Source organism: Microtus oregoni, unplaced genomic scaffold (assembly GCF_018167655.1).
Source record: "Microtus oregoni isolate MIOR12 unplaced genomic scaffold, Mior012 000118F_ref0000498, whole genome shotgun sequence".
Lineage (NCBI taxonomy): Eukaryota > Metazoa > Chordata > Mammalia > Rodentia > Cricetidae > Microtus > Microtus oregoni.
In genome coordinates, this window is record NW_024544747.1 from 479,237 (window position 1) to 491,957 (window position 12,721).

General features: G+C 50.3%; 2 protein-coding genes across 5 annotated transcripts in view; one reads left to right on the forward strand and one right to left on the reverse strand.

The window, feature by feature from the left end:
• Window positions 1-58: 58 nt before the first annotated feature.
• On the reverse strand, window positions 59-10,911 carry Znf740 (zinc finger protein 740). Of its 3 annotated transcripts, none has more exons than XM_041645953.1 (7): window positions 10,317-10,911; window positions 9,266-9,577; window positions 6,009-6,158; window positions 5,612-5,701; window positions 5,139-5,262; window positions 4,798-4,916; window positions 59-2,911 (listed from the first exon to the last, which is right to left on the reverse strand). In XM_041645953.1, exons 2-7 carry the CDS (start codon window positions 9,272-9,274, stop codon window positions 2,822-2,824), a joined length of 582 nt encoding a protein of 193 aa, XP_041501887.1. In that variant the 5' UTR covers window positions 9,275-9,577; window positions 10,317-10,911; the 3' UTR covers window positions 59-2,821. The 3 variants fall into 3 exon arrangements, with proteins under 3 accessions (XP_041501887.1, XP_041501888.1, XP_041501889.1); XM_041645954.1 differs by having other exon boundaries at window positions 9,067-9,577; XM_041645955.1 differs by having other exon boundaries at window positions 9,000-9,577; window positions 10,317-10,739.
• Csad (cysteine sulfinic acid decarboxylase) overlaps window positions 9,814-12,721 on the forward strand; it is a 21,473-nt gene continuing 18,565 nt past the window's right edge. The window contains exon 1 of one of the 2 annotated variants that reach the window (XM_041645950.1): window positions 9,814-10,010. The gene's annotated coding sequence lies outside the window, so the exon portion shown is untranslated. Of the gene's footprint in view, window positions 10,011-10,234; window positions 10,424-12,721 lie in introns of those variants that run through there. The other variant, XM_041645949.1, reaches the window with a different exon arrangement.

Below are 12,721 nucleotides of genomic sequence, written 5' to 3' on the forward strand. Positions count from 1 at the left end.
TGTCTGGGCTCTGGTGAGAAAGCGCCCCAACAGGTCTTCTCAAGGAGGAGATGGAATGTAGAAAAGCGCCATTCTTTTTATTTAAATACCCTAAATAGAACACGAAGGAACATACACTGCACTTTAATGGTAAAAAGATACAAGTTTATAACATCTTATAAAAACTACCATTTAAAAGTGATCTTGTTCATTTGATAGTCCCCTCCCCCATAGCAAAATAAGTATATTTTAAAAAAAAAGTGGAGCACGGTAGGAGGGGAATTGAAGATAAAAGCCCAGGCCCACAGCAGGGGCAGAGGAACCTGGGAGAGGGCCGAGCTGTGGTGGGACTCCACCCATCTAACCCTCCATGTCAAGCCATGGAGCACAATCAGTAGCTGAGTGATGGACGGAAAGGACAGGCACCAGCAAGGGCAGACGGCAGGGCTGCACAGGAGCCACCCAGGGACTGGTGTTACTCTCCCCACGCAACCCCACTTCACATCTGGATCTCTGGGCACCTGCCCGCTCTTCATTCTCCCTTCTACACACACCTGAGACATCTGTCCAGTGCTAACACAACACCCCAGGAGCCTCTGTGGTTCTTGGGCCCTTGGGTATCCTACTACTCTTCACCCCAGAGCCTGTCTGTCCTCTACCACTGCCAGCCTCTGGGCTTCTCACACCCAGGCCTTGGCAGTGTGGTTCTGGCTGGGCCATCTGTACACACATCCTCAAGTTCTCTTCCTTACAGCTTCCACTCGGGCAGGAAGCCATGGCCTGCAGGGCCTGCTCTGCCCCAGTACATACATCCAGACATGGAGAAGCCTGGGTCAGTCTTCTACCTCTCCCCACAGATCATCTTCTAGGAGCAGGGAAGGATCCCATTTCCAGAAGCATTTTTGGGAGGATTTCTTTCTTAGTGTATCCTTTCCCAGAGTTCAATGACAGAAAAATCCCAGCCCAGCAGAACCCTCTGACATGAAATGGTCTGCCTTAGATGCGCAAAGATGCCCAGGGGTCACAGGGTCTAGAGCATGTCTAACAGCAGGGACAGCATGATGCTAGAACATACGGCAGTGAACATTTCTGACCTCACCAAGGCTCTCAGGTGTGTCAGACGCAAGCTGAAGGTTGAAACATCTCCCCTTCTTTTTCCCTGAAGTACTTCAACCCAAGAGGTATGACGTCCCGTCCCTCAACACTCTGGAAGAGAGAGGCCATAGCCAAAAGTTGCTGCCTGGCTCTCTTTGCTAGGCAAGAACTTGTTGGAGGCTGGGCTGCCATCTCAGACTCCTACTCACAGCTACAGCTATGTGTGCTCAGGACAATCTCCATGATTACACCTGAAGTAGGGCCCCTGGCATGGGGCAGTGCGCAAAGGAATTCCAAAACCTCCCTAAGGATCCTTTCTTTAGCAGGAAGGGAGTTATTTCACTTTAGAAAATACGTATCCATAAGTCCTGGCTTAGAAACACTCTAAGCAGTACTGTTGAATCAGTCTAAAAACAACAACAACAAAACCCCAAAAAAATCCTTCTGGAACAAACCCCCTCGGTCCCCTTGTTCTCAGCAACCTCTGGGAGGCAGGCACCCTTCGGGTCTGGGCGGGGAGGCTGCTCTATGCTTTCTGTCCTCTAAGTTGGTGGCCGAATAAATCTGGCTCAATAATTTTCATCCCTTCCAAGCAAATACACAAAACACCCACAAATCAGACAAAGACACGCACCTCATCACTTTCTCAGGGGTAGACAAGATGGGGTTCGGAACAGAATAAGGTCAAGAATAAAACAGACATTAGGCTCCTTCCTCTGCGGCATCCTCTACCTTGTTGGGTAGGGATGCCTATCAGGGAGGAAGCCAAGTTCATGTTCTTTGGGACTGAAGACCAGACTTCCACCTCCACTACTTGAACCGCCACAGGATTTGGGCAGGAAGGGGCTCTATCACACAAGTCACATCAGGGCCGTCACATTTGCATCTCTAACAGTTGTTGGCAACTCTGCACTATCCTTAGTTGTTCTAAGACGGCACAAGGGGACAGTCCACTTGACACCCACAGCTCTCTGCTCAACTGCTGCCTCTGTCAAGGACAGTGAGGTAGCCACAAACCATAACCAAGACCAACTTCCCAGACAAAAGGGCTGCATGGGCTACCCCACCCAAGCTTCCTCCAAAAGGCACTTGAGCTGACCCCATCAGGCACTGGCGTTGCACAAACCATGACAACAGCCATGGGCACAACACTGCTCTTATGAGGACAGAAAAAGGGATGCCCACTCCTCTTGTCAGCTCACACTGCTCCTCCAGCCTCTCCTTCTGTCCGCACAGTGTATATCAAGTCCAAGTAAGCTTAGCTGCCAGTCCTGGTCCTATTTTCTTTCACACAGGAAGTAAGATGCAGGGCTGTGGACCACCGAAGGCCTACGGTAACAAGAATGGCTGGGCCAGCCACAGTCCTTACTTTGCGTCTCCAGATTATCTGTGTCCCCTGTTTACCTGCTGTAATCGCTTCTGGATAAACAAAAACAAGAGCAGAACAAACAAATTCCCCTCCTCAGTCCTTTTCATTTCAGCTGCAAGTTCCAGTCCAAGATTGTGGGAACATTTCAGTCCTCAGGTAAGGGTCCTGGGACCAGCTCCCTGCCCAGGAATGCTGCCGAAACTCCCAAGAGTCGTACAGTCTCAGACTATTTACAGAGCTGAGGCTCTGGAGCCGCTGTCCTCCGATGGTCTCGTCTGCTCACCTGGGGCCACTCCTCTAGGAAGGGGGACAGGTTCAGAGGGAGTGGTGGTAGGGCCATCAGAGCAGAGGGATGTGCTCTTCGGTGGGCCCCCGTGCCTATAGAGAAAACTGCCCATCAGACGTCTTAGACTGGCATCCTTGGCACATCCGCTTGTGTCTGAGTAGTCGGTCTGTCCGAGAAAAACACTGTGAAGAGAGAGGATTAAGTTCCAAGAGGAATTCAGTCTCCTGTAGGAGGTCCCTTCCTTGCAGAGAAGGCACATGCTATGTTCTTGCTCCCTCAGTATCTGCACAGCAGGAGAGCACAGAAGTCAGGACACTGATGTCGCTGGGTATGGTGGTGGTGCATGTCTTTAATCTCAGAACTCAGGATGCAGAGAGGCAGGTAGATCTCTGCTGAGTTCAAGGCTAACCTGGTCTACATAGTGAGTTATATGACAGTCAGGGCCATGTAGACAGACCCTGTCTCAAACAACAGAAAGAAGCAAATGTGGGTTCTAGTGGCTGGGGATGCAGCTTGGATGGCAGAGGGCTTGCCTAGTACACAGGAAGCCCTGGATTTGATCCTCAGTGCCTTGAAAACTGAGCGTGGTGGTGCAGATCTTTGATCAAAAGCAGGAAGATCAGGCATACAAGGTCATCCTTGGTTATATAGAAAGCTGGAAGCCACTGTGGACTACCCAAGACTCTATCTCAACAAAGGAGATAGGGAGAATGAGGATTTGGCTCAACAGGTTGAGCCTTTGTTGCCAAGCCTGGTGACTGGAGTTTGATCTCTAGAACCAACATAATAGAAGGAGGCCTTCTGACCTCCACACCTGCCCTGTACACACACAGCAATGTAAGTCAACAACAAGAAGCAGTGCTGGAGAGAGGGCCTGGACCAGAGTGGAACGCTGGTTCTGTCATTTAGTCGTGTGACAACAGGCAAATCCCCCAACAGCCCCGAGCCTCCCTGTTTATCTGAAGGAGCAGATGAAAAGCACCCAACACAGCGTAGCTCTCCACTCATCAAATATTTAGCGCTTACTCTGCTGGACTCGGCCAGACTCAGCACTGAGGCACACCACAGCTTCTCATAGCATGTCTACCTTTTTGGGACCAAGCACAGGGCGGAAAACATGTTTCTTTGAGAAGGCCTAGAACTTGTGGTCCTCTTGTCCGGCTTCTCCGAGTGCCAGGATTACAGTGTCCCTCACGAGGAGGAGAAGGAGGAAGAGGAGGAGGAGGAGGAGGAGGAGGAGGAGGAGGAGGAGAAAGAAGAAGAACTATAACTATTACAAATGAAAAAGTGTTTTGGCTTTGTGACAAGAGCTCACACTGTGCAGGGTGGACATGGGTGAAGTCACATGCCATCACCAGCAGCAGCTCTCAGCCTAGCATTCGGAAGACTCACTGAAGTGTGGACCTTAGTGTAAGACTGGGCAGAGCATCCAGATGTCAGTCACTGTCACTCTCATCTCCTGTCATGCTTACATTGTCTTCAGATCAGACACTGGAGCCCAGGGCAGAGGTGACGTCGCTCCTCCGCACTGCAGTGCTCTGAGATTGGACTAAATATCAGGCCTACTCTCACCTGCTGCATGGGGAAAGTTAAAGTCCCTGAACTTCAACTTCTCCATTATTGTGAAATGAGGATAACACAGCTACCCTAAGGAGATAACAAGATAAAAACACGCCGCACTCAAATTCTATGTCAAGTTTGTCTTCACAGTACCTGGCATAGATCAGGAATTCAAGAAATGATATTATCAGGCGGATCTCTATGAGTTTGAGGCCAGCCTGGTCTACATAGTGAGTTCCAGGACAGCCAGAGCTACATCGTGAGACCCTGTCTCAGGGAAAATAAAAGAAAACAAAAAATCCCAAACCAAACCAAAATAAACGATAATGTTATGATATTCTAACAAGTACTCCCTATGATTAGCCCCATAAGGCCCGAGTTTGCCTTATTCTGAGATGCTAACTGTACTGGGGAAACCCCTCAGTCAGACAGGAAGGGACTGGCCCTACTTTCTGAAGAAGGAAAATTTATGTTTGCTGCTATTCCAGGGACGACAGGCAAACCTTACCTGATGACATCGTTCACACTGGTAAGGCTTCTCACCACTATGCACACGCTTGTGGCGTTCAAGATGGTACTTCTGGATGAAACGCATATCACATACATCACACTCAAATGGTTTCTCACCTGGCCAGAGGTTAAAAACAAGTGAGAACCAACAAACGTTTATGATAGGAACCATACATTCATAAACACGTAAGACTGCTGGTCTCAGTGACAGCAAACACGGAGCCATGCAATCCCTCCGTGCCATTCAGCTTATCCTCTGCTTCCATGTCTAACGCCCTCCTGGAACACGGCTTACAGGCTGTCCCCATCCATGCAAGCTTGAGTACAGGCGAGACTCACCAGTGTGGATCAGGATGTGCCTCTTGAGGTGGTAACTGCTCCTGAAAGCTCCAAAGCAGTGCTCACAAATAAAATTTTTTGGGATCTTTACTTGGAAAGAGCCATTTTGTTCCACTACCACCACCTGGGGGCAACAATCAGGCATGTTACGGAGGTTTCTCTCTGCCCTCTTCCTAGAGGTCCACTTCCAGCTGCTGGACAAAGAGTCTGTCTGCTACTGTGAAAGGTGATGTCTACTGTCATATCCCTTACTTAGGCTAAGAGTCAGGAAGGGAAGAAGGGCTAGCACGCAGTGGTAGGATTGGCCTGCCTGCTCCAAGAGCACACTCCCCACCTGTCCCAGAATGGTCAGCAAGGGGAGGCAGCGGCTGTCAGTGTGGCCTTGGGTAAAAATCACGGCCCAAACTCAGTAGGGAAAACGTGAGCCACAGTGATGAGGAAAGTCTGAGTCTGGCGCTGACCCCATTACCTGCCTTTTTAACAGTCTTTTTTGAATGGGAGGACTCAGCCAAGCTGTCATCGTCTTTGCGGCTCCGGGATTTATCAGCGTCTTTTCGGTGGCCCTTTGAAGACAAACCAAATCTAAACTTACAGTCCATGTCAGAACACAAGATGAGAAACCAAATGCTGTTTCTTGACAATCAGTTTATAAAGGACAGTATACCACCTGTTTCCTCTCCATAATCCACTTCCTCTTCGTCTTTCCTGCTCTAGGAGTTTGTAGGTACAAGCGCTCCAAACACCCACACTCATTCTTGCCCAGATCCCCACTTCTTCTAAACAAAGCGGACAGGAACCACAGCTTGGCGCCTCCTGGCAGAGCTCAGGCTGCCCGACCCCCAAGCACCACAAAGGACTCAAGTGCTGTACCTGACTCGAGCACCTCAGCACATCAGGGCTACCTGCCCGCTCGCCATTTTCCGCCTGCTTGCTGGCAATCTGGCTTAGCATCATCTTCTTGCTGGCTGCAGTGGGAACCAAACTCACACCCGCTAGGCCTTCACAAGCCAGAAGACTTGCCTAAGTTGAAAGGAGATGAGGTGTCAGGTCACCTGGCAGGGCTGGACAAAAACAGGCTGCTATCCTGAACACATCTACCATCTACACTCAGCAACAAACTGCTTCTCCGCACGGAACAAACCCTCACTGTCAAGCCTTGTTCCTTCAAATCCTTACTGTCTTACCAAGAACTACTGCCCCCTTGGCATCCTGTAGTGATGAAACACAGATCAAGTTAATAATCACACAGTATCAACACTTGTGGTTACTGTACCAAACAGTATGCGTGGCTACATATTACCTAAGGCATTCTGGGCTTTTAACTACAGGAATGAGGTCTGTCTGTCTGACCCACTGAAACTGGAGATCACTAGCAATGTCTTCCTTCCGAATTCTTTTTTTTTTGGTTTTTCGAGACAGGGTTTCTCTGTGGCTTTGGAGCCTGTCCTGGAATTAGCTCTGTAGACCAGGCTGGTCTCGAACTCACAGAGATCCGCCTGCCTCTGCCTCCCGAGTGCTGGGATTAAAGGCGTGCGCCACCATCGCCCGGCTTCCTTCCGAATTCTTTTATTTTCGTGTGCACTATGCCAGCAACATAGTGGAGATCAGAGGACCACTTGCAGGAAACCAGTTCTCTGGGGATCTAATTGGTTGATTGGTTGTCAGGCTGACAGCTGAACCATCTTGCTCCCCCCTCTTTTTTTTTTTTTAAGTTTTTTGAGACAGGGTTTCTCTGTAGCTTTGGAACCTGCCCTGAACTCTGTAGATCTGCCTGTCTCTGCCTCCTGAGTTCTGGGATTAAAGGTGCAAATCACCACAGCCTGGCCCCCTCTTCTACTTTTTAAAAGATTTTATTACTATTTTTTTTAAAGATTTATTTATTATGTATACAGTATTCTGTCTGCAGGTCAGAAGAGGGCACCAGATCTCATTATAGATGGTTGTGAGCCACCATGTAGTTGCTGGGACCTTTGGAAGAGCAGCCAGTGCTCTTAACCTCTAAGCCATCTCTCCAGCCCTTATTACTATTTTTTTTTTATATTATATGTGTGTGTGTGCCACATGTGGGCAAGTGCCCAAGGAGACCAGAAGGGGATATCAGATCCCTGCAGCTGAAGGGAGCTGAGCTGGCTGATGTGGGTGCTCTGGAAGAACAAGAAATGCTCTTAACCACTGAGCAATGTGTCCACCAACAGTGCTCAGACTCAAAGCCAATTTCAGATGGGCAGGCCTCGCTGGTGCCAACTACATTTTCTATCAGGTTATTTCTCACTTTAGATTTTTAAATTTCCTAGGTGCTGTCAGTTACAGAAAAACTCAATTGCCTTCATTCTGAAGTTGAATATACAGTTTCTCTGACCACTTAGGCTATTTATTTATTCGTTCATTTATTTATTTATTTTGTCTTTTCTAGAGAGTTCCTCTGTATAGCCCTGGCTGTCCAGGACCCAGGAACTCGGAGACTTGCCTAGTGCTGGGAAAAGGCGTGCACCACCACACCTATCCCACACTGCGAACCCCCTCTGCCTTACTTAGGCCACTTATATGTATACACTACATAAAGTGTTTGTTTGTTTGTTTGTTTTGTTTTTGAAGCAGGACTTTGGAGTGTAGCATTGGCGTCTACCCTTGAACTCACTTTCACTCTGTAGACCAGCCTGTCTCTGCCCCTGCAGTGCTGGGATTAAAGTGGGGCGCTGCCACTGCCTGGAGTGTACATAAAGTTTAAGAAAGTCAATTAAACAGGGGTGCTCTGAGAAATTACCCCTTATTCTAACACAACGGTTCCTGAACTGACTTTACTGAACTAGTACTCCAGAACGTATACTTTTCCTACTCAGAAAGTCCAAAGTTAAAAACCTTAGCTCTGCTGTTTGGGCAGTAATTCTGGGAAAGTCTCTCTACCTTTGCAGCTTTGCTTCCTTCAAATGTGAAATGCCTGTCAGAATGCCTGCCCTCACAGGGTCAAGGAGAACAAAACTGGTGTAAAATGCTTAGCAGAACAGTAAACACCGTGCTGGGGAGTAAGAAAGACGAAATCCAGAGACTCTTCTCTGCGGGGAGGAAAAAGCTGTGCACGCTGCAGCACTTGGAAGCAAGCCAATCCCACTACAATCAGGCTGCCATCCTGGTGCGACTGGTGCAGGAGTTGTCCTCAGAGAATGCGCAAAGCAGCAGCAGCATTTCCCTCAGAAGACTACAGCAGATCCTCGGGCCATCTTGTCCTTCCACTCCATCACTCCCCAGAGAATAACATCTAACTCTTTAGGAAGGGCACAAAAAGCCCCTGGGCCACACTCTGCTGACTTCTCCAGAAAACAACCCCCACAATCATTATCTACCCTTTCTCCCTAATGATGCCCCATTTAATCCTCTGGCCCCCTACCTGCCAGTACCCGGTAGTACCCTGAACCTCATCCCATTTTCCCACACATCTAAGCCTCTGCCCACACAGTCCTTCTGTCTGAATGGCCTTCTCTGTTCATTCAGCTAGCAGAACCCTACGCATCCGTCAAGTTTCGCCGTCTTCTCTCCATCCAGGCAGAAGCACCACTTTGCAGTGGTGTCCCTCTATCATTGCAAACTCCTTTAGTCAACAGATGCGGACGCTCTACTACCAGCCAGCCACTATGCAAGGCACTGTGAACATAAAAATAAATAATAGACTGTCTTTCCATTCCTCCCCCTCCCCCCAACTAGCCTGGAAGCTTACTGGGGACAAGGACAATCTTATTCATCTTTGTATTCCAAGCACAATGCCTTGCATGTTACAGGAGCTCAATAAAATTCCTGCTGAAAAAGAAAAACAAATGAAGCATTCACCAGGCTCTTCACTCCCTCATGCCCAAGTACTCCACGTACCAGAAGTACAGAGTGTAAGGTGCTTTGCCCACCGACATCAGTGCCTGGGACGTGGTGTATAGCCTACCTCCTTCATTTGACTGGAAGCTCCCTGAAGGCAGGGAGGCCTGTCTCCTTTCCTTCCTCTAGATCTCCCCCTGGTGCTTAATACAGAGCTCGGCTTACTGGGGATGGTCAACACTGTTGACTAAGGCAGAATTCAAGAGTGACACTGCAAACAGGCTTCCCAGTGAGCGGTCTTGAAGGAGGACGCGAGAGCTTTTTACCTGAGCCATGCTGATTTTTCATTTAATGAACCCAAAAGTTCAGAAGTTCTTTATCCAGCTTTCCTTAAGACACGGTAGTTTGAAGAACTGTCACCAAATCACAGTAATGGCTCCTTCCTGTTCTTTCAGTTCAGTTGCCATAATGAACTGCCTTTGTCCTCTCAAAGAATTTAGCGTCCTCCAAAGGGAAAACAGGTGTTGCAAAAATCCGAGGTCTGTGGCTTCTGCCTATTGTCTGAAGAAATGAGAGTCTATCAGTCTTGGCTTCCCAGTTGAATTTTCTTGGTGAAGCTCTAGGTCTGCTCCGGAAATCTGAAATCAGAAAGGGAGACGAGGCCCGTAAGTGCAACATCCTCAGGCCATACGCTCGCTCAACTTATTTTGCGGGGCGCTCTGAAGCTCGAAAGGAGGACAAGAGTCAAGAGCTTTCTTTCTGGGTCAGTATAAGAAACTGGCCTCCTGGGCCGGGAAGAGCAGCCAACAGGAGTAAAAGGAAGCTGGGTCTTCAGGAGAGACACTGCCAACAGAGTAAAGGCTCGGATTTGGCATCTTAGGAACGGAAGAAGGGGGCGGAGGCCCTCTGGGGCTTTTGTGCAGAGTGGGCCGGCCTGCAAGGCTGGCACTCCGCAGACGCTGGCAGAGCGTGGTGGAGGGAAGCTCGGGGACCACCGCTGAGCGCCGGGGTGCCTGCTGGACACCGACGGGCAGTGCCCACACGTGAGCGCTACTCCGAGTCCGCGCGAAGGTACGTAAATCCGCCGCGGAGGTGGAGGGCCGGCGCGCTCTCTGCAAGCAGCCGCAGCGCGGGGACCGGAGCAGAGCATCGCGCGACCTGCATGCTCGTGCCCGCGTCCCCTCCCAGCGAGCCCCCTCACCCCGGCGGGGGGCGGGGCGGGGGCGGCCGCGGCCCTCCCCTCGCGGCCCCCTCCCTCCTCCCTCCCTCCTCCGCCCCGCTCCCCTCCCCCTTCGCGCGCGGCGCCCCACGGCCTGCGAGCTGCTGAGGAGCCGCCGTCTGCCTGCTCGACGCTGCCTCCCCGCGGCGCGCGCCTACCTGCCCGGCGCGGCCTCCCGCCGTCTCCTCCGCCGCGCGGCGCCTCCTCCAGGCCCTAAGCACCCGGTGCCAAGCTCGCGGCCGCCGCTGCCCGCGCCGGGACCGAGGCAAGTTTACAAACACCAACCCGGGGCCCGTTTCCCCGGAAGCACTTCTCCCTCCCCCTCGTCTTCTCTGCCAAGCGGCCACATCCACTTCCGGGCTCGGGAGCCTGGTCAGGAGGGGGCCGCCAGAGAGGGGTGAGGCTGGGGACGCGCAGAGTGCTGCAGCTGGCGAGTGGGAGGGGTGGCGATCGGCAGGACCGGAGGAGGATGGTGCGAAGGGGTGCGCGTGCGCCCTGGCGCGCGGGCGCCTTGGCCGCCATCTTGACTGAGGGCAGACACCAGGCTCGCTCCTGAAGTCTTGAGGGGCTGAGTGTTCTTTGAGAAGGTTCGGTAATTGAGCTGGTTGACTTCTGGAAAAACTCCCTCTCTCTCCTGTTGCTCCTAAGTCCGGAGCCCCAAGTAGACGCTAGAACAGTTCGTACCCCTGATCTTTTCATTTAACTTGGTCAGGTTTGTGTTTCCTGGCTTGTTATCCGGCGCAGTCCTGCAGACAGGTCAGCTGGTAGTAGAGTTAAATCTTTGCGCCGTCCTGCAGTACACGCTAAACCACATTCCGAGTGTGAGTCTCGGAGACGTTCCCGAAGTATCCAAGGCAGCCCTGCTCCGCTCCCGCAACCTTGTGCCCGGAGCTAGACTCGTTAGTTTCTCTCCTCCCTGTTCTGGGTGATCTAACCCAGGTTTCCTTGCAGGAAAACGCCTTCTTTTCCCCTTCGGTGGACTTTTTGTTGCAGACTTGGACAGGCACGTTGCTCCCTGGGCCAGGCTGCATTTGAAAAAGGGAAAATTAAACCCATCCTCGAGCAGCTTAGCATTAGAGAGGGGTCCTGTTAAAAGATGGAATATTCGAAGTGCACACTTAGCAGAAGGAAACAGGGATTCCACTTACGTTCCACTTTATTCTAGCTGCCGTCTGGTGAGTGTAGGAGACTTCAAGGCACTATCGAAGAAAAAAAAAGTCCATAATGAAAAAAGATAAGGCTTCCTAACTATAGACCTGCACATTTTAGACCATTCAAGTAATTTCCACGATCCTCTTAGGATCATCCTAAAATTGACATACAACGGAGAGAAATGTCACCAGGAATGTTTTTATTATTGTTGTTGTTGTTTTTTAGTTTTGTTCTGTGTTTGTTTTTGAGACAGGGTTTCTCTGTAGCTTTGGAGCCTGTCCTGGAACTAGCTCTTGTAGACCAGACTGGCCTCGAACTCACAGAGATCCACCTGTCTCTGCCTCCCGAGGGCTGGGTTTAAAGGTGTGCGCCACCACCACCCGACTTAAAGTTTTATTTTTATGTGTGTATGGGTGTTTTGCCTGCATGTATATCTGTGTAGCACTTGAGTGCCTGGTGTCCTTAGAGGCCAGAAGAGGGCATAGGTATTCATTCACCTAGAAACCTGCCAGAGACACTTAGGGTTAAGACTGTTGGATCCACCCTGTGGGTGTTGTGAACTGAACCTGGGTCCTCTAGAAGAGCAGCCGGTGCTCTAAACTGCTGAGGCATCTTTCCAGTCCCTATTATTGTATTTTTGGTGCTGGGGACAGATGGGATGCATTTGGAATGCGTGGCCTGGCATATGCTAGACACTCAGCTACTGCGCTGTCTCTACTACTCTCCACCGCTGCCCAAGTCTTACCATTTGTGAATTGTACCGTGAGACACTTTTTCTGAGATCAGACAAATATTTTTTTTACCCAGTACATGTTTTTCGATCATTTATAATGTGTCATACAGTATATTTTATTTTCTGTTTTTATTTGAGGTAGGACCTCATTCTGTAGCTCAAGCTGGCTTCCAAGTCTCCTAAATTCCTCTTGCTTGGCTACAAACCCAGTGGGTAGTGTATATTTGACATCTGATGGGGGGAGGTGCACGCCCTTAATCTCAGCACTCGGGAGGCAGAGTCAGGCAGATCTCCTTGAGTTCGAGGCCAGCTGGGCTACAGAGCAAGTTCCAGGACAGGCTCCAAAGTACAGAGAAACCCTGTCTTGTAAAACAGAACAAAACAAAACACAAACATACCACACAAAATGCCTGGAGATCAGGAATTTGGGGTCATCCTCTGAAGCAAAGTTCATATGCTTTGGCTGCATAACACCTTGTCAAGGTGGTGGTGGCACATACTTTGAACTCACAGAGATCCGCCTTGCCCTTGCCTCTCTAGTGCTGGAATTAAAGATGTGTGCTACCACTGTCCAGCCAGAGGTCAACTTTTGAGAGTCAGTTCTCCGCTTCTACTGTGTGGGTTCAGGGATGGAGAAACGCAGTTCACCAGGCTTGAGAGCAAGGGCCCTTGCCCGCT

What these genes read in the sequence shown, in the direction of transcription:
- Znf740 (XM_041645953.1), bottom strand. An exon ending in GCACATCCTGATCCACACTG is followed by an intron (nt 4,917 to 5,138) that starts GTGAGTCTCGCC and finishes ACCTCTGGCCAG; the next exon opens with GTGAGAAACCATTTGAGTGT. An exon ending in AGTGTGAACGATGTCATCAG is followed by an intron (nt 2,912 to 4,797) that starts GTAAGGTTTGCC and finishes CTCTCTTCACAG; the next exon opens with TGTTTTTCTCGGACAGACCG.